At 39.4% G+C, this 19,609-nt stretch overlaps 1 protein-coding gene across 1 annotated transcript in view; it reads left to right on the top strand.

The window, feature by feature from the left end:
• The window catches only part of LOC108972912 (regulating synaptic membrane exocytosis protein 1), a 164,699-nt gene extending 145,498 nt beyond the window's left edge, over window positions 1-19,201 (top strand). The window contains exons 14-17 of the mRNA XM_018939805.1: window positions 7,668-8,253; window positions 8,359-8,536; window positions 12,029-12,190; window positions 18,995-19,201. Of these exons, the coding sequence (XP_018795350.1) occupies window positions 7,668-8,253; window positions 8,359-8,536; window positions 12,029-12,190; window positions 18,995-19,186 (1,118 nt within the window). The 3' untranslated portion in view covers window positions 19,187-19,201. The remainder of the gene's footprint in view (window positions 1-7,667; window positions 8,254-8,358; window positions 8,537-12,028; window positions 12,191-18,994) is intronic.
• Window positions 19,202-19,609: the final 408 nt, after the last annotated feature.

Below are 19,609 nucleotides of genomic sequence, written 5' to 3'. Positions count from 1 at the left end.
GCACGGTTTTCGTAAAGGGAAATCTACAATAACTAATTTGCTTGAATTTGTATCACATGTTTTTGTATCACGGGTTTTAGTTAGAATAAGAACACTGGTGTTATATACACAGATTTTAGTAAAGCTTTTGATAAAGTAAGCCATTCAAGTCTTTTGAATAAACTTGATCTTCTTGGTTTTCAACCAATATTTCTAAAATGGGTTGCTTCTTATCTTAGTCAAGTCATACAAGTCATATTTAACGATACTCTTCCGACATAATCAGTGCTCCTTCAGGCGTTCCTCAAGGCAGCCATCTTGGACCAATTCTGTTCTTGTTATTTATTAATGACATATCATCTGTTGTTGAGTTTTCAAAAGTTTTATTGTATGCTGACGATGTAAAACTTGTTAAATCATTCACCTCGAATAGTGAAAGATGTCAATTGCAAACAGACTTAAACAACCTAGTTTCTTGGTGTGATAGAAATGACATGCCATTGAATCTTAGAAAATGTAAAACGATGTGCTCTTCACGTAGATCTGTAGACCCTACTTCATACGTAATACAAAACTTTAGGTTGGAGCAAGTATGCAGTTTTGTTKACTTGGGAGTAACTATGGACCCCAAACTCAATTTTAATCTTCAYRCRYCTKCCATGGTTTTTAAAGCTAAAGGTGCTCTTGGTTTTGTTAAACGTTGGTATAAAGAATTTAGAGATCCGCTTACCAGCAAAATTACATTTACATTGGTATGGAACCCTTGTTATCAAGTTCATTCTGAGAAAATAGAGTCCGTTCAAAAACAATTTTTACTTTTTGCCTTAAATCATTTGCATTGGGATTCCAGTTTAAATCTTCCCCCTTACACTAACCGTTTAAAGCTTATARATCTCCCTACACTCGCTAGTCGTAGGGAAATGCTTGGTATAATATTTCTTGCAAAACTCATCAATGGGTCAGTCTGTAGMMCATCTCTCTTGTCTGATATTAATTTTAACATTCCCGCTCGCTCTACCAGGCAGTTTAGACCTTTACTTTTAAAATTTTCTAGAACAAATTTTGAGTTAAACGAAACATTCCGCCGTATATGTCACCATTTCAATTCTCATTCCAGCACATTTGATCTAACAGATTCACTCATTACCATTAACAAAATTATTTTATCTACTCTTAACAAGTAACATCTAAAAGTTATATACTTTAATCTAATTCTTAGTTTTGGCTGTTGAAATTTTTGTTTCTGTAGCTGAGCAGCTTAAGATCGCAACGCTTAAAACTCCCTTGCCTATTATNTCTCCCTACACTCGCTAGTCGTAGGGAAATGCTTGGTATAATATTTCTTGCAAAACTCATCAATGGGTCAGTCTGTAGAACATCTCTCTTGTCTGATATTAATTTTAACATTCCCGCTCGCTCTACCAGGCAGTTTAGACCTTTACTTTTAAAATTTTCTAGAACAAATTTTGAGTTAAACGAAACATTCCGCCGTATATGTCACCATTTCAATTCTCATTCCAGCACATTTGATCTAACAGATTCACTCATTACCATTAACAAAATTATTTTATCTACTCTTAACAAGTAACATCTAAAAGTTATATACTTTAATCTAATTCTTAGTTTTGGCTGTTGAAATTTTTGTTTCTGTAGCTGAGCAGCTTAAGATCGCAACGCTTAAAACTCCCTTGCCTATTATGACTCCGCTAATTCCGCTCGTTCGCGGATTGCGCCCCTCGCGTCGCTTGGGCGGGAAGAGGTTAATCGTTGGGTATTATTATTATTACCAGCGGAAGTCAGAATCTGTTGCTCATCGCCGGAAGTTAGATAATCTTTCAAACACCCTTAATACTGCAACATCTTTCAAAAGTAAGAATTTGGGGTCAGTATATGAGGTGAGATAATAATTTCACGTCGCATTACGTCATAGAGTATCCTTAGAAGCAGGGAGATGTTGTTAATGTAACGGTTATCAAAGACGAGGAGTCAAGATCGTAAAGATGAGATAAGTTATCATCGAGGTCATTCAACGGTAGGCCCAGGAAACGTATTGTTTCGAAAGGGAGAGAAGTGTCAGATGTGTAGAGTTAGCGGGACATGCAAAGTGGTAGTTATTGGTATGCGGAGACTCGTTGCACGCTGTACATATATGGTAAATGATATGACAAAGTCGATTCTGGATAAATAATAGTTTAACCTGCTACAGTATCCAGAGCGAAGCTGCGTAAGAGAGTGACTCTCGATTCTCTCAGCAATGATCACCACCAATGAGTTTGGTGGCAGCCCTTTGGCACAGACGCAGCAAAAATCTTCGAAGGGTCCGGGTTGGACCCAATGCCAGCACGATTCTGGAGGATACGGAACAACTGTGTTGTTACTCTTTAATGACAATCTGAATCTTAAACTTACCGATCCAAAAGAGCCTAGTGCTCCAAAAGTGCAGCCTTTGGCCAGCTAAAATCCAGGTCATTTCCGGTATCGTAGAACCTCTTGTGTACATTGGGAAAGTACCTGTATATACTTATACTGAATCCCAAGAAGCGAAAGATTTCCGAGAAATTAAATAGGCAAATATTTTTGGCAGTATACCATCCGTTTGGCTACCAAACCAGTACAGGAAATACGGAGGTTACTAAACACGATACACAATGAATTTCCTATGGGGATGACTGACGAATCCGTACGAGATGAAATGCCTTAAGTACATGCTACTTCGCCAAGATTATGCAGTAAGTACTGTTTACTCGCACAATCTCGAAAGGACTGCAGAACGATTGTTGACCTAATGACAGACCACATCCTCCTGGCATCAAATGCAAGACTTATGACATTAAGCAACAACGATATATGCAGAAAAAGCAGGGAAGTAAGAATGAGAAGTAAGCATGAAAGAAACGCTGGAACACCTCCTATGATAGAACATATTCTATGGACGAATTTAGACTTCGTCTTAGATATATTGGAGCTTTGCGGTATAAAGGAATAGATGGACTACCAAAATTCGATATGAAGTCGCTCTTAAAGTTAGCAAAAACGTTGACTTCCAGTATGAGGAATACTTCAGTCTTGAACTGCACCTCCATCTGGGATTATCAATAACTAGTAGGTCTATGTATGATAGGATCGCAGGCATATATAACTTGACCACATTTGTTCGCGTTTTCAGTATTGTCTGTTGATTGGCTGCCATCAATGGGCCAAAGTACTTTGCCTTACCTTGCTGAAACCGAATTAAGAGATGATGTTTGAGATCTCAAAGGTTTACTTCAAATAAAACAAAGAAAAATATATACTAAAATTTAATGTAACCCCGATGTTCAAAGACTATATCAGACTTATGACCTCAGTTTTACTTTGACAGCTGAGTTCACAGCCTTCTCATAGAAAAGCCGAAACAGCTTGCTGTTGTTATTTTGAATGAATGCGAAAAAAAAATTTCATCAAGCTTAATAAACGCTTATAAATTGTCAACACCAGAAGCCACAAAGGCAATGTGCTACATAATTTTAATGAAAATTCGGTAGTTCGGTAGATATAGTCTGCACCATTGTCATAAACTACTGTGAAGCTTTCAAACAATTGTTCATATTGATGAAAGAATCTTAGTATTTTCTTCATTGACTAAGGCTACCTTGGCCTTACTAGCCACTAAATTTTCCAAAATTAAAATTTCCACAAATCGCATAACCACTTTATTTAATTAAATATTACATTATTGTAAAGCAATAAAACCAAAGTCGCATTAAATTACGATCTATTTGGTCTGGCATGGCGTATGAGTAATATTTCAGCTGCTATCAAATGAATTTCTTATTTTATGCCTCGCTTGTCAACAAAACCAGCAATAAATTTGCAAATTTCAATTGCAGTGCCCACACACTTAGACGTACATATGTAATCATTAACTTTCATATACACTTGCTATATAATATATGTACATTTTATATATATATTTACATATATAATAATACAGTGTTGATATTACTTCCTGTTTACTGTCAATTCAAATTGATTGCTTCTTAAGTTGTTTGTGGTTATTAACAACTGAACATTTGATAATAACAATAGCCGCAAGGCTTCTCGGTTGCCACGGCTGCTGCTGTTGTCTCTGCGTCTCTCGACTGCCAAGTGCTGCATTGATACTCGTAATTGCATTGCGGTCATTCTGCATTCAATTCTCATTATTTCGGAGAAATATTCTAAAAGAGGTTTATGGTGAATTATTGATACATACATAGTATGTCAACATTCGAGGAATTATAGAAAATAACTACACGCGCAGAATTGTTATGTAGTTTGTATAAGCCTTTCCTGCAATTATATGACTTGTGGGCGCAAATACCCTGCATTAATGGAAATTATATGAAATGGAAATTATGGTCAACAACACAAATATCAAGCAACTGGGCATTTAAATTTATTTTTAGTTAATATACACTACATTTCAAAAACTTAAACTCACAACACTTTATATAAAAAGAAAGAAACTTAAGCAATAAAAGTTTCAAATTTAAAAATTCAAGAAAGCTTACGATCTTACAGCTGAAAATATTGTTGAATAGTAAAATTACAATATAAATGTCAAACTAACAAGAGCTAGTTAAGGTTAGCTTAGCTTACACTGGTTGACTGTCAAGCCATACATAGACTTACTCGTTCGTTGTAATGCCAGATAGAGGTGTATTAATATGAGCTGAAATTTAGTAATGAAGTTTAGTAGAGACTTTATATTTAATTGTGATACTTGGTCTAGTCCAAGTACGAAGCGCTCGAAAATACCTAAACCGAGTTCTAGATAAGGCCGCATCAATGTATACAGAAAAGATGCTCCAGTGTATTTCTTATGTTGACTTCTCTGCAGTTTCCAAAAGTGTCAACTTTAAGCCTGCCCACACAGCACAGCACATGCGTAAAATGATTTCCGGGACTGTGTAAATAGAAAAATGTGTATTTCCCTTCCACTGCCTTGCGGATGATCTGAACTTGGCCATTCTGCATTCCACTAACGCCTTGATACGTCGATCAGCCAAGCCGATGGCAATTTTGGCAATCTTATCAGCTATTTCGTTTCCTAGAACGCCCTTGTGGCCTAGAAAACAGTATATATGCAGCCGCTTTCCAAGCAGCCACTCTATATACGGTCTTCCTGCTTCCCAAGACTTTCTCTGACTCAATATGGTGTTATATAATAGCTTTAATTGCCGCTTGACTTTCGACGTATATGTTCATATTATTTATGTCAAAGATTTGTGGCTGGAATATAAGCCATCATTCCGGTGGCTTAAAGGGTTGCCTAAGAGCTAGCTATGTGCAATAGATGTATACGCTCACTCCATCAGTAATTTTTTAATTACTGTGAACATGTGCGCCATCGATCCCCTGCATATCGAGCTATGTGCGGGGGTTTCTGTGGAAAATTCACAATCAATCTGACAGCTGATTTTTTGCCGAACTTTTCTTTGCAATGTTAATTGATAGCAGATTGAGGAACCTTCCAAGTGCAGCCGTTGATGCCCTTATTATGCTGAGAGCAGCAAGTCCTTGTATTCGTTCTTACGGTTTTTTGTATGGTATTTTACCGGCAGCGGTCCAGCATACCAAAACACCGTAAAGTAAGATGGAGTGACTCCCGATATATAGTATAACATCATTGCTTAAGGAAGTCCAATTCTCAACATCCTCTTACATGCGTGGATAGCACCGCTGATGATATGATATGAAGGGCGACAGTATACCCTAGTGAGTAATTCCAGTATGCGCTAGTCTGAGAAATCTGGCTTCATTCCATTCTGCATTAGTCATCCTGCAGCTTATCAGAGCTTGGTTTTCATGCTATGATAGTGGACTCTATCCAGGCTGTTTTCCTATTAACCATAACACCATTGGAGATATTTTTCAATGATTCGCATATGTAAAGAGAGAGCTCTCTTTATATTTAATGAAGTGCAGTTTCAATACATATACCCTTCCTGTAGGCGTGCTGAGCTTTCGATAGTTTAGCCGATGGAATCTTGTCCGTAATGTAAACATCTAGAATCTTTTCTTTCCTTTCAAATCATTTGGTATGTATATGACCCTCGCCTCTCTCCAATGGATAGGAACATAGCTAAGCCTTAAATATCCTTTTTATATTGACATCCGGTTTGGAAATGCCGTACAAACCCGGGGGCATCAACGGTTTGAAGCTGTTTAAAGCCGAAAGTATTTTGTATTTCGTTCTATCCGAGGGGACGTACTCTACACTATTAACGCCAAGTTAGCAGTTATTAGTGCATCCTGGAAAATGCGTGTTGACTAGATCCTCGACTGATTCCTCACTACAACCAGTCCACAAAATGTATGACTGAAATCTTTAGTCATGGCAATGAAGAAAAATGTGGTGTAACCAAGGATCGAACATTTTAGCATACAGTTACATGTCATTTCGCTACTCAGTGAGTTTCATAAATCACCAACGAGGTTCTAGTCTATCATATGTTTCACCAAGGTCAAGGCGACTGTACATTCGGCTACACAAAATACCTGATGTTACTCTTCCCTCGTTGAGAGGCTCTATACTTCATCTAGTAGACAGGTTAAGTACATGGCGCCTACCCTCTAAGATGACCTACGTACTGCGGTAGGAATAAATATTTTGTAAGACGCTCTTTGTCAAAGCTGTGTAGAGGAAGACGGGAAAGAATTAGCTTGCCCTTTTCACTTTATTTGGTAGACACACGTTTGGAGAACCTAACTAAGGACTTCATAGCCTTAATCAATTTGTGGTAAGCTCAAAATACTTCGTCGATCTCTGAGTTGATGTGCTTTGCGGTTCAGACTATTTTAAGAACTAAGGGCGTGTACAAAATTCCGAACCGGGGGACTGACAGGCATGCGGATAGACAAGTGAACATAGCTAGAGGATTCTTTTGATCACGCTGCTATATATTTTAGAGGATCTCCGACGTTTTCTTGTAAAAGTTTTAAACTTCCTGGTAAATTGAAAATACTCTGTTCGGAGTATCAAAATTCTGAAAAATCGCAACACTGCGAATGAAGTGAGCTTTAACTAAGCCTCTGATTAACCATATTATTTAGATAAGCTATAAAAATATAGATTAAGTAAAGGTTTTAGTGATACATTAAATATTGGTTACTAAGTTAACTTTGTTGCCTGAAAATAATGAAAATAAAATATGTTGCATGTTGTTCGTTGCTTCGCATGACCACTATATTCACAGTACACAATCTCTCTTTAAAATTTTATTTTCCAGCTTGTTCCGTTTGTATTACAATTTTACTCTCTTTTACCTCTACGTTTTTCCACTCAGCATGCCTTTTAAAGAAATTACTTTGAGTTTTCAATTTAAACGTTCAATTTTGGGCGATTTTATAGCTTAACGGTTAAAATTTAGTAACAGTAAAACTAGCCACACACACACACGTACACTTACACGAGTGTCTACATAAGTGGAATATGAGCAACGCAATTGTTCCACGACAGAGTACACTTGAGTTCACGAGTAGTTTTGCGTTAAAGTTTTGCGAGCCAACCAACTGGTGTACACTTTCGCTGCACTCCTCTGAGTGCTGCGCATTCAACTACTTCTACCGTCCCCCGCCCCCCTAAGCAATATGTATGTACATTACTAATATTTCCATTTCTCGTTCAATATTTTGCAACACGCTCAACCCCACCGCTTGAGCAGGCGCTAGTCGTGTGGCCTTGCCGAGCAATCCGAGCAGTCGCAAGGGCTCCATACTTGACATCGCGCAGCAACAGCAGCAGCAGCAACAACAGCAACAGTTACAACAACTACAGGCGCAGCATCAACAACACTTGCAGCAGCAGCTGCCGTTGGGTATCGGTAATGCAACGACCAGTCCACCCTCGGATGATGAAGGCAAGCAGTTTACGTCACGCTGGAGGGGCTCCGGCAGCAATCTGCGTCCACAAAGCGCCAAGCAGGCGTTATCTATGCTGAAGCAGGCCTCCTCCGCAACGAATGTAGCTATGCAGGGGCAAAGTGGCAGCGGTAGTTTGTTGAGTGTAGGTGCCGACAGCCCCAAGCAGTTGCGCAAAGGCAGCATGATTAATTTAAAGACGGGCGAAACTACGCACGGACCAACAGCTTTGTTGCAGCGCAAAGGTAGCGTATATGCACATACCGCGACGGAGCGCGACACCAGTAGTGTCGGCAGTAGCGGTTCGCCGCAGCGGAAGGGCAGTGCTTATGTCGGCGTTAGAGCAGCTGGCCACGAGGCTGAGTCGGCGCTGTTGCGCAAAGGTAGCATGTATAGTGTCAGCAGCAACGAAAGCCCGTCCATGTTGCGCAAACAGAGCATCGCACCGCACCATGTCAGCGCCAAGAACTTGAGTCACGGCAGTCATGCGGACAGCATGAGTAGTTTAACGTCCACGACTGTGACCACAGTCGCCACAGCGGGTATTGATACGGACTATGGCCTGAAAATGGGTCCAGGGCAAATACATCCAAAAGGTTACCGCCTGACAACCGTGCGACATGGCGAGCTGAAAATGGCATTTGCCAAAATCAAAGGCACCGTGGAGGTGGAGGTGAGTATGCATGCACGAATGTGCGACTTAAATGAATACCCTCTTAGCATTTTTCGTTAGGTTATGTGTTAGATTCTATGCAGCGTGTTAAGCTAATTATTATTGCAAAACCCCAAACTTTATAACGAATTTGGTCTCAAGAGTAAAAATCTAAGCCTTTGAAGTAAGTTATTGTTGCAGTAAATTCCTTTGCTATAGAATAAATTCCAGAACTTATATACATTTATAATATACATAGGAAATATATATATATATATATATTTTTTTTTTTTTTTGCACTCATAACACCACTATCAGTAGTCAAAAGCAGTTCTCAAGCTTAGAGTAAACAACTTTTATCCGCAGACCAACTGCATCTATCTATATCAGTCTGACTCTTCAACAGTAACTCTTAAATGTCCCACTTCTTAATTACATAGAATGCATCCTACAAGTATATCCGTAGCGCCTTTGAAGAGTACAGGCTAAAGTAGCAATTTTTCATATCGGCATGTAAACAGAGACTTGAAACAATTAAAAAGCACCTTTCAAATATCTTTCAAGAATTTCGGTATATTAGTCAGATCAGCGAAATGATAAAAGCTGCGGTATACCTTTCACTACGAGCAAAAACTAGTAAGACTTTGTTAAAAATTTTAAATTTATTAAATTATTCTTCAAAATAAGTACTGTCCCCTCAAAGTAATCTCCTCTGGTACAAATATACTTGTGCCAACCAATCCTCGAAACAGTTGTTAAAGTCAATTTGAGAAATAACCTTCAATGCGCGTGGCGATTCTCGTTTAATGTCTTCAATTGTCTTAAATGAGTTTCCCCAGAGCAATCGTTTGAGTTTGAGAAGTAAAACGGAGCTAAATCAAATCGAAAAACTCACCACAAATTAACCAGTATCGACGGTACATTATCCTGGTGCAAAACCAAGAGTTGTCGGCTCATAATTCTGACTTCTGAGCGTTCATTTTCAGCACCATCTTTGTAAGAAAGGGCTTTATATGATCAGATGATGAAAATCAGATGACAAATGCCTTCTACCCATATAACAACCTTTTAAATTCAATCGGATTATTTCGCTTCACAGTATACATATCAAACACCAATGAAAGTATCAAAAATTGTCGAAGTCGGACTAGGTATTTTCCAGAATTCAAGCTTTAGATATATGGACCCCAGTGCATACTGATCTTTTTCCGATGTCGGCCAAACTATGAGTTATAATATTAAAATTCGCGGAGGATATTTATATGACCATAGCTATTGTGCAAAAATGGCTAAAATAGGGTAAACACTTCCCTGAGTAAGAATGTTAAATATGAAATTATTTTCGAACTTCCTGTTGACCTTAGACTAGATCTATTGGCCATTATTTAAGAAATCTTCATGATATTCCCAACAAATCTCTTTCTAATACCAGCAAATCCTCTTGTAGTAAGTGAAAAACAATCAATAAAATATTACTCCTAGTCTTCACATACCAAATAGACGGGTTTTCAAGCACCCGCTTGACTTTATACCTTGTACAGGGTTTGTTCCGAAAGTAATAGGACTGCTTTTCTTCTGCCGTGACTGTACTTCGGAGGTGCGCGCACCGACAGGATTCGGTAGATGGCGTACCTAGCTAACGAACGAGCGGCTGTTCAGTTATCTCCGAGCATCTGGAGAGTCAGTACAGACATTTGCGCGCGACGTGCTTCTCTGAGTGGTGATAGCTGAACTGCAGCATTCGGTCAACCGGAGGTACGCGATTAATTTAGGCTTACCCAAATGTTGCTTTAGCAAGAAGTGGTGTGTTTCGGTATAACCAGACCTTTTGGAGAACCGGGAAGAAGTCGCTGATGAAGACCGTGCTGAAGGACCTGCGACTTCGACAAACACCTACAAGGTCACCCGTGTGCGCTAAGTTTACAACGCAGCCTGTCGACGACGTATTCGTTTGATTGTCCAGATGTTAAATTGATCAAAATCTTTGGTCCATGACAGTATGACGAAGCAGTTGAATATGCGCAAGATGTGCGTAAAGATGGGCCCAAAATAGCTCACTGACGATCAGAAATTGCGGCGAGTGGAAGTGTGTCAAGAAAATGCATGCAATGCAGAAAATGTCGCTGCATCGACGCAGAAGGTGCCTATTTTGAAAGTTTTTAATTGGAACGATTGGTTCAATAAATTTTTTTATGTCGACTCAGTCCGATTAATTTCCGGAGAAACCCTTACATTGAACATTTGTAAGGTTGCATAATAAAATTCAGAGAGCTGAGAGCATGAAAAGGGTGATGTATATTCGAGGTTCCCACTTTTTTTTAAAGAAAAAGCACAAAAACATCAAATTCAAAGGGTAATGTTTATTATCATGCGAAAGAACATTCTTTGAAATTTATTTTTTGAAAATTATCTCTTTCAAATGTTAGTCCAACTTTCGATGACTCGTTCGAGCATTTGAATCGAAACGGGATTTCCATCAAAGACTTTAGACTTTACATTTGCGTACATAAAAAAGTCTAAAGTTGAGATATCACACGATCTTAGTGGCTAATCGAGCGGCTCAAAACGTGAAATTATCTGCGAATCAGAAGTGAAAAATTGCGGAGATCACAGCGCTCAATTTCAGGCACCGAATAATCGGTTATCATGTGCAATAACGGTCCACGTTGACGATCACTTTCTCACAGGCATCATTTCTGTAGAAATATATACCGATGATTCCACTGGCCAGAAGACCACATGAACCCTTATTTTTTCTAGATGGGATGGCAGCTCTTGAATGTCTTCAGGTGGCTTGAAAACGTCAGATCTTCTTGAAACTTTTGAATAGCCGAGAGAGCGAAGCGATGTCGCCTGGAAAGGTTGAATGGCTTTAGTTCTTGCAGAAACTTGTGTACCCTTTAAATTTAAGGTTTCCTTAATTATTCCATTATAAAGCAGTTCATAGCAATAATTATAGTAATTTGGCGCCTACTAGGTTGAGAAAATTCGAAATATTATTCCAAACTATAGCGGTTCTGCGTCTGTAAATGACGTGAAATTTGCTGTTTACGAAATAGTATGTCGTAAGTTTATGCTATGTATAAGTTATATGTATAATCCACCAAAGTTAGTTCAACATAAGTTTTTTTAGACCCACTTGTGTTGGAAGTATACTTTAAACATTGAATAGGACTTGAAAATTAAGTGGCAGCTGAAAATCAAAACTTCACCTGCTTTTGACTTTGCCTCCCACATCGTTGTGTAGAGCCAGCGCGTGTGGGTCGTGGATAATTAACGAAAATTTGCGCGTCTTTACATGCTCAATTAACCATACATGCCACATGCAACACCAGCTAACTATGCGTCAAAACACTTGTGCACCTTTTCAGATAAAAGTATAATAGTATGTGCATAAACAACGTGGTCATTAGTAGCCATTTTACCGTTGCATTTTATCACCCTGCTGTTTTTACCTTCACCCATTCTGTAATCATTTGCCTTTTTCTACTTCCCCCCTCTTTCTAATTGCAGGTGACATGCGCACGTAACATTGTGCCCGAGGATTGTGAAACACCGCCGGATACTTATGTGAAATGCTACATCAAGGATGGCGATCGGCTGCGGCACAAGAAGAAGACGCGCGTGGTGAGGCACTCGGCCGAGCCCTACTACAAGCAGACGCTCAAGTATCAGGTAAGTGAATGCCAACCAAACCGAAGTGACTAACTTACAGCTGGCAAATGGCTATGAAGCTTGCAAACCGGTGCATCGCTGGCTGCGAACTTGTCGAAAACCAGGCTACGCTAAGCGTGTGAGAGCTCCATGCTCACATCAAGCGCACTTAATACTGTCTGCTAGCGTGAGGAGAGGGAGGCCACGAAATTACAGCCTTTTGTTGGTTAAATTTACGCTGTCACACACACATTCACACTCGGTCGAGTGAGTTCACGCACAAGCCAGCGCGACTGGATGTCCCGCCTTTTAATTTCCGCAATTTGCAGAAAAATTTACTGCTGATGACTTCCAAATGCCAAGCTGCGTGTGCGAGTTTAATTCCAATGTACTCATTTGGTTGCAATGCACATCCACTCACACATGCTGCTTTATGGTTTTACGGAGCACGATTACACTGCAAGTTAACCCTTATTGCTCAGTTGGTGTAACCCCTGTGAGGAAAAAATAAATATTTAAATGTTACCTTAGATGAGTTTTTTCACGACTGGATCGATACTCATTCAAGTCTAGAGGGAATCCTCAGCCGAACGTGACTATTGTGCCCGTAATCTTTCAGGTTCCACCTTCCTAATTCCTTAATTCTAATAGCAGAGCTTGGTGCTACGTCGCTGATGTAGGAGTACTATATACTGAGCGCATCAGTCGCATATGATATGATAGCTCCGGTAACCCACTGGCAACCATCAAAGAGCAGTAGATGTACTTCTCCCACGTACGATTTCTTTTGGCGAGGTATGTATCCCTTCCGCAGAGTTGCTATAAAGATCTTGAGCTCGGTGTTGCAGTAGCAGCAAGATACTTCCGTATTAAACTTGTTTCCGATGAGCTTGCAAGAAAGGCCACCCTTAAATTCCATATAAATGGCTCAGAAGCATTGGCCACCAGCCATTACTTGTGGAATTGCGAAAGCTTTCTGGGTCAGAGTGGAATGGGAAAGGCGTCCAGTAGGCAGTTAGCTCTTAGCAACCCTCACATCTTGGAAGGTGTACCAAGTGAAAAATGTCCTATTGACATCTACAAATGTTGACAAAATTGCAACGAGGAAGATGAGCTGGAAACAGCTGGGCACTTCTACTCCACTGTCCAACTTTCGCCAGACTAAAGTTGCAACCGGCTCTTTGGAACCAACTTTATTCCTTTTAGCGATATGATTCGGCTTTTCTTTTGAATTGGCTCTCAATATGTTTGAAGCTTGAAATTGAGAACCATCCGTTAAGCACATCCTCTCAAAGTTTTTTGTAACTTCCCTCAAAGCTTCGAAAACTCAGTAGACCGACTTATAATATTGTGGTCCCAATTTGATTTATCGTCTAAGATAACTTCGAAGTACATGACTCTGCTGTAGAAATCTAACAAGTTTGAATTAAGTTGAAGTACTTTGTAATATATCTTGAACTTGTTTGATTAAAAACTGGATATCGAAAGTTCAAGATAAATGCCGGAATATAAATTTGTCCTTTTATACCCTAAACAAGGTATATTAAGAACCGCTGATCCATAAAAAGCTTATATATATATATAAATGTCCACCATTATGAACTTAGTCTATTTAGGTATCAGGTCATGTCCTTCCCTCCCTGTAGGTGAAAACTCTAGCTTTGAAGGTATTCGCCGGTGGAAGCAGAGGAAGAGGTAGACCTCCATTCAGGTGGAGAATGACGTGGTTGCAATTGGTATCTCGCATTGGCACCATATAGCGAAAAGATGAAACGACTGGCACGCTATTATTAACTCGGCTATAACCGAGTAGGGGGAGTCTACACCAGAGGAAGAAGTCTCTCAGTGTTTGAGATGCTGTGCTTCCGAAGTTAACTTTTTATCTTCTTTAATGTCGCAGAAGTTTCTCCTTCTTTTTTATTGTCTCTGTAAGCTCTTCGGTACTTATTTGAATCGAATATAGGAATACTTCGTCTAGTTACTGAAAAAACTGGAGATTAGTGTATACATTGAGCTTAGGAAATAGTCAATTGCATAAAGGTATGTAAATTTTTGAACACCTCAGTAGGGTAAAAACAGTTAATGCGACCGCAATGATCCGAGCGAGGGTTAGCCCAGCAAAACATGCGTTTTAGTATATTTATAATTAATCATAAGTTTAGACAACGGAAATGTAATTTGTCCCTCAATTCCTTACAGGGTTGCCTCGTCCTGTACTTAACAGATACACACATACATGCTTATACAGCTATGGCTTAAACGAGCCTTGCCTTAAAATCGCGAAAGGCAAATAATGCAATAATGCAGTACTTTGCACATTCATGGCATTACTTAGGTAGGTAAATACCACTGTAGTGCATGCACGAGTGCGCCCACGCCTGAATGTAGACAACACATGTAAGCTGTGTTTCCGCCATACGATTCCGCAGAACACTGCATTATTACATCACCGTAATCAAATGACCATGAAGTCATTACCAACACACGCTTATCGACACACGAATACACGCTCAATTTGACCCTCTGTGCTGTGGAATGCAGTAAAGCGATTTAAGGCGAAACTAGTACAGAACTATAACTTTAGTAGACGGCACTGGTTTTTCATACAACAACAATGCGTTTTTCTCACTATATCTGTCTCTTTCTTATATATGGTAAGCGATATCATGACAATTCCTTAAACAGGTAGGTAGATAAGATGGGCTTAATTAGCGATGAATGCACTTCCAAACGGCCAGTGACTCGTGATAGTAACTGCAAGCCAATATGTGCTATTTATGCACTTAGATTTATGAGGGTAACCCAGACTTTAGTTTTCTTTTGAATCTGGGTTTACCGATTAAGTAGCGTTGACTTCTGAACTCATGTTTGCATTAGAGGCACCTATAAGATAGGTCGGGGTGTTCGTGTGGGCGTGAATCGAGAATTTCGTGCATGTCATTGTAGAATGGCCGTTGTACTCGGACATTAGGGATCTGGGTGGTATAGGGATTAGCTGGACTGATGGACGGTTGATGTTAGCGATGTGATCTCCACTAGTCGGAATGCCGAATAATTAGAGTCGTTTACACGTGAATTGTTTAAGCGACGAAAGCGTTTAACTGAGAATTAGGATTAGCTTTTTGTGTGAGTGGTGTGTGTATGCGGTCCAACCCCTGGTCAGCAGTCCGGAGCAGTATGGAAGCTCAACTGGCAGTACTTTCGGCTAAGCGGTCTGAACGGAGACTTACTTCTGGTAACACGAGGAGCAGGAGCCCTTGCAGTTCGTTATTTCCGTATTTTTCCAGTGTTCCCTAAGTTAAAATTGGTCTAATGACGGCGGCATTCACAAGGTAACATTTGGCTTAGTCTCATCAGTTCCTGCTAAGTAATCTTTTGCAATTATTAGAATTATCGATTTCAAAACCCCTGCATTTTGCCGCAGAGATCTCAGGAATTGTTCAGTCAGTTCCGTTTTACTAGGGTTCACATCTTCTCCGTTGTTAGCGACCGGTAGGTGCAACCTTCATAGGGCTCATTCCAATTGTTAAGGTATACCCCAGGACTGCTCTGTATATCCATTAACCTTTTTAGAATCTTCAGCATGAAGGCGATGATTAGAGTGTAGGTCAAAAATAATTTTTTATGTGTTCTTCTAACTGGTTTTGGTAGGACCACCGCATTTACTCTTTTCCAGCACCTCGGTAGTTCGATAGTTGGATGCTGACCTTATTATATTTTCTAGCCTTAGTTGTTGTTGCTTTAGCTTCTGCATCATTATGAGGATTAATCCCGTCCAGGTTCGCTGCTCTAAGTGGCATATAAATTCTTCTTCTTATTCGCAAGTAGTTCTGGTTGTACCTCCACTGCGGTTTGCTGACTACCAGGGAAGTGCGTTTGCACGAGTTCCTCTTGGGATTCTCCTACGGAGGAAGTCCATTGACCGTCCTCCCTTTAATTAAGATATATTGAGACATTGACAATTCCTTAACCGTCCAACATTGCAAAGAGCTTTCCTGACTGGCTATATGCAGAATATGTAGTTTATTGCAAATTTAGTAATGTAAGATTGACCACGGAGCTTCGGAAAGATATATACGTTTCGACTAATCTACTCTGCAACCTATTCGAAACAGTTATGAAATAGGTACGAAGTTCCAATTGCATTTACTGCCTTCCTTCAATGCAATGGGAATGTGAATCTGAAATTTACTCGCTAATTAAAGGACATAACAAAAGCTCTTCACGGTATACTGGTGTGAATTATTCACGACTAAAAATAGAGCAGAATTGCAGTACAAATGCATTGAAGTGGAATGAAAGGACTGAATTATGTCTGGCTACTATTATGAAATCGCAAGTCAATTATAATTCCATTGTCATTTTACAGGTATTTCAATAGCATTATTTAAAGTAAATCCTACAAAGCATATTTGTAGATCAATCAATACTTTTTAATTGAAAAATGCATTTTCCGTCTAAGTAGCATACACAGTTTTAATATATGAGCCTTAAACAAAACAAATTTTGGCAAAATATTTCGAGTACGAAAATGGTTTGAGAAATGGATTATTTTGGGCCGCTAACGTATTGTTTTAACTTACTAAAGTCGGTACGGAACGGGATAGATACCGAGAGCTGAAGGGGGAAGCGCGACAAAAAACGAGAGAAGCCGAAATGCCTCAGTATGAAAACCTTGACATGGTGTATACTGAAATTTCCGGCCGAGCTATTCAATTACGACGGCGAAGATCTGATAACGAGCATACATCAGCTTCTTTGTAGAATATGGTCGGAAGAAACCATGTTCGACGATTGGAATTTAAGTGGCCTCTACCGTGGAATAAGCCTGCTCAACATCGCATATAAGGTTGTATAGAGCATACTGTCTTAAGATTGAAGCCCACCGTCAGCAAACTGTTTGGAAGTTATCAGTGTAGCTTTAGATCTGAAAATCTACTACCGACCAGAGTTTCACTCAGCGCCAAATCTTGGAAAATACCCTTGAAAAGAAGATCTACACACACCACCTCTTTGTCGATTTCAAAGCTGCTTTTGACAGCACGAAAAGCTTTTGACTCCCCCTTAACTGTTGACAGTCAGCATAGCGATATGTTATTATTGGTAGCGAAGTTAGGGATTCCTTAACTAATCTAAGGACATGGTCAAGGATTTATGCGCAACGGAGTTTTTTTTTATTGGAATGTATACTCACTGTTCTGTATCTGATTGCAGTCCGGACTTTAAAAAAAAAGAACGACAAAGTGCTCAAACTTCAATAAAACTATTGCAGTTTATAAATGTGTTCAAAAAAACTTCTTCGATTCTGCAAAAGTTTTGAATTCTTATGTACATACGTAGAAGCAATTGTAGGAGGTACTACAAGTATAATAGATAGATGGAAAATATTTGAGGATTAGGTATCCCCCGCAAAACTAATACGGCTGCCCGGCACCCAGATCACTGCGACTTTTGGTCTATGTGCCCTCTCCTATATCACATATGGTCACAAAGGTCCAGACTCTGAATAATTCCAGGAGCTTTATGAGCGCGATTGAGGCGTCCACATAGTTGGATCCCAGAGCCTTGAGCCCGCTTCTATAGTGTTCTGGAACCAGCAGTTTGCCGGCAGAAATTGAGCCCATGTTGTTTCTTGGGCCGGCAGTGCCCAGTATAGAGCGCGACAAGGAGACGAAATTCGTCTCGGGTTAGATTTATCAACTATTAACTTGGCAGTGCCGTTCTCTCCACACTCACTCCCTCTATTTAGAGCAAATCCTCTATGGTGTTTGCAAAGCAAGATTTTGGCCCCATCGTCCTGGAAGCCGCCGCAGATCGGTCTACATTGCCAGGGTAGCTGGTAAAGATCTGGCTAAAACCTGGACCAAAAGCCTTATCTGCCATAAGCAGCATGGTATGTTTCACTAGATGCAGGGGTGTGAGCTCCACCATGACTCCAAGTGCTGCAGTTGGGCAAGCGCACATTAGCCCTGAAGCGCAGACGCAGACGGGTCTTTGCAGCTTCGATAGTTGAAGGTATATCAAAGACTTTGTTGCCTTCAATGTCCAAGCAATCGTTCCATAAGTGACAAGATCAGGAAAAAGCAATTAAAAGGACCAAGAATAATATTAAGAAGTTAAGAAGAACATGCGTCAAGATGATATTTCCATTATTTTATTGGTTTTTACTCACATATGAAATATTCAATTTTTTGGCACCATAACGTAATGAACTTTGAAAAGTAATAAATCGAGTACGAGCCTAAAAAATATCATTTACTTAACCGCACTCGATTACGATTCACAAGTAAGATTTCGGTAGAAATTTTGTATTTACAATGATAGCTACGGAGTTGTTGAAAATATTCCAGGAGTATTTTAGGAGTCTACTTTCTCTGAGTGACACAAAACATTCAATGAAAAACGTCAAATTATCGTATCGTTTCCTCATGCAAGTCGTCCACGGTAATATCGAAAAAGTTAAAGGCGCAGTGCTTGGAAAACGCGATGTTAACATCAGAGAATTAGCAGAGCTTCTCAATCTCTCTTATGAATCGACTCAACTATTTAAGTTAATGTTTGGGTATGAAGCCTACTGATGCTGAACTCATATCATATCAACCATTTTACCATGATTGAGGCCAAACACGCAACTAAAGTCTTCGCTCAGCTCCCGTATATGTCATATTTGGCTCATTCAAACCTTTTTTTGTTTTCGCAACTTATTTCCGCTTCGTGGAACGCTCATTGACACCATGCTCGTACACTACATACATATGTAAACAATTAAACCTAATAAATAAAATTTTAAATCAGAGAATAAACATTTGCTTTTTCTTCTTACAGAGTGCTGACGTTTTCGGTCGCAATATTGTCATAATGGTGTGGCAACGCTGTGTCGGCTTCGAACACAATCAAGGCTTGGGCGGCACCGAAGTCAATCTGGATAAAATAAATGCAGCACAACGCATAGGCGGCTGGTATCCACTCTTTCCGATGCATTCATTAGGCGGCTCCGATTCGGATAATTCTCCTTGACCGATCACGCGCACACAAATACGAAGTACACAAACTAATACAATGAACAATAAAAACGACACCACAAATATGAATCAAAATACAATAAATACAAAAAAACGAATTATAAGAATTACAACAAAAACACCAATTAATAAACCAGACTACAATAAGCAAAATACTATTTATATTAATGAATATTATAATAATGTTAATGGAAGTAATGATAATAACAATGGTAATGCCAGTAATTATTGTAGTAATGGTAGTGCCAGTAATGAAATCAGTAATGCTAGTAATGATTACAATAATGTTAATGCAAGTAAATATTATAGTAATGTTAATGCCCGTAATAATTACAGTAATGGTAATGCCAGTAATGATTACAATAATGGTAATGTCAGTAATGATTACAATTATGGTAATGCCAGTAATGATTACAAC

This window comes from Bactrocera latifrons, unplaced genomic scaffold (genome assembly GCF_001853355.1).
Source record: "Bactrocera latifrons isolate USDA-ARS-PBARC rearing strain unplaced genomic scaffold, ASM185335v1 scaffold_44, whole genome shotgun sequence".
In the NCBI taxonomy this organism is placed as follows: domain Eukaryota; kingdom Metazoa; phylum Arthropoda; class Insecta; order Diptera; family Tephritidae; genus Bactrocera; species Bactrocera latifrons.
The sequence above is the reverse complement of the archived record's forward strand: the minus strand, read 5'-3'. Positions and strand labels throughout refer to the sequence as shown.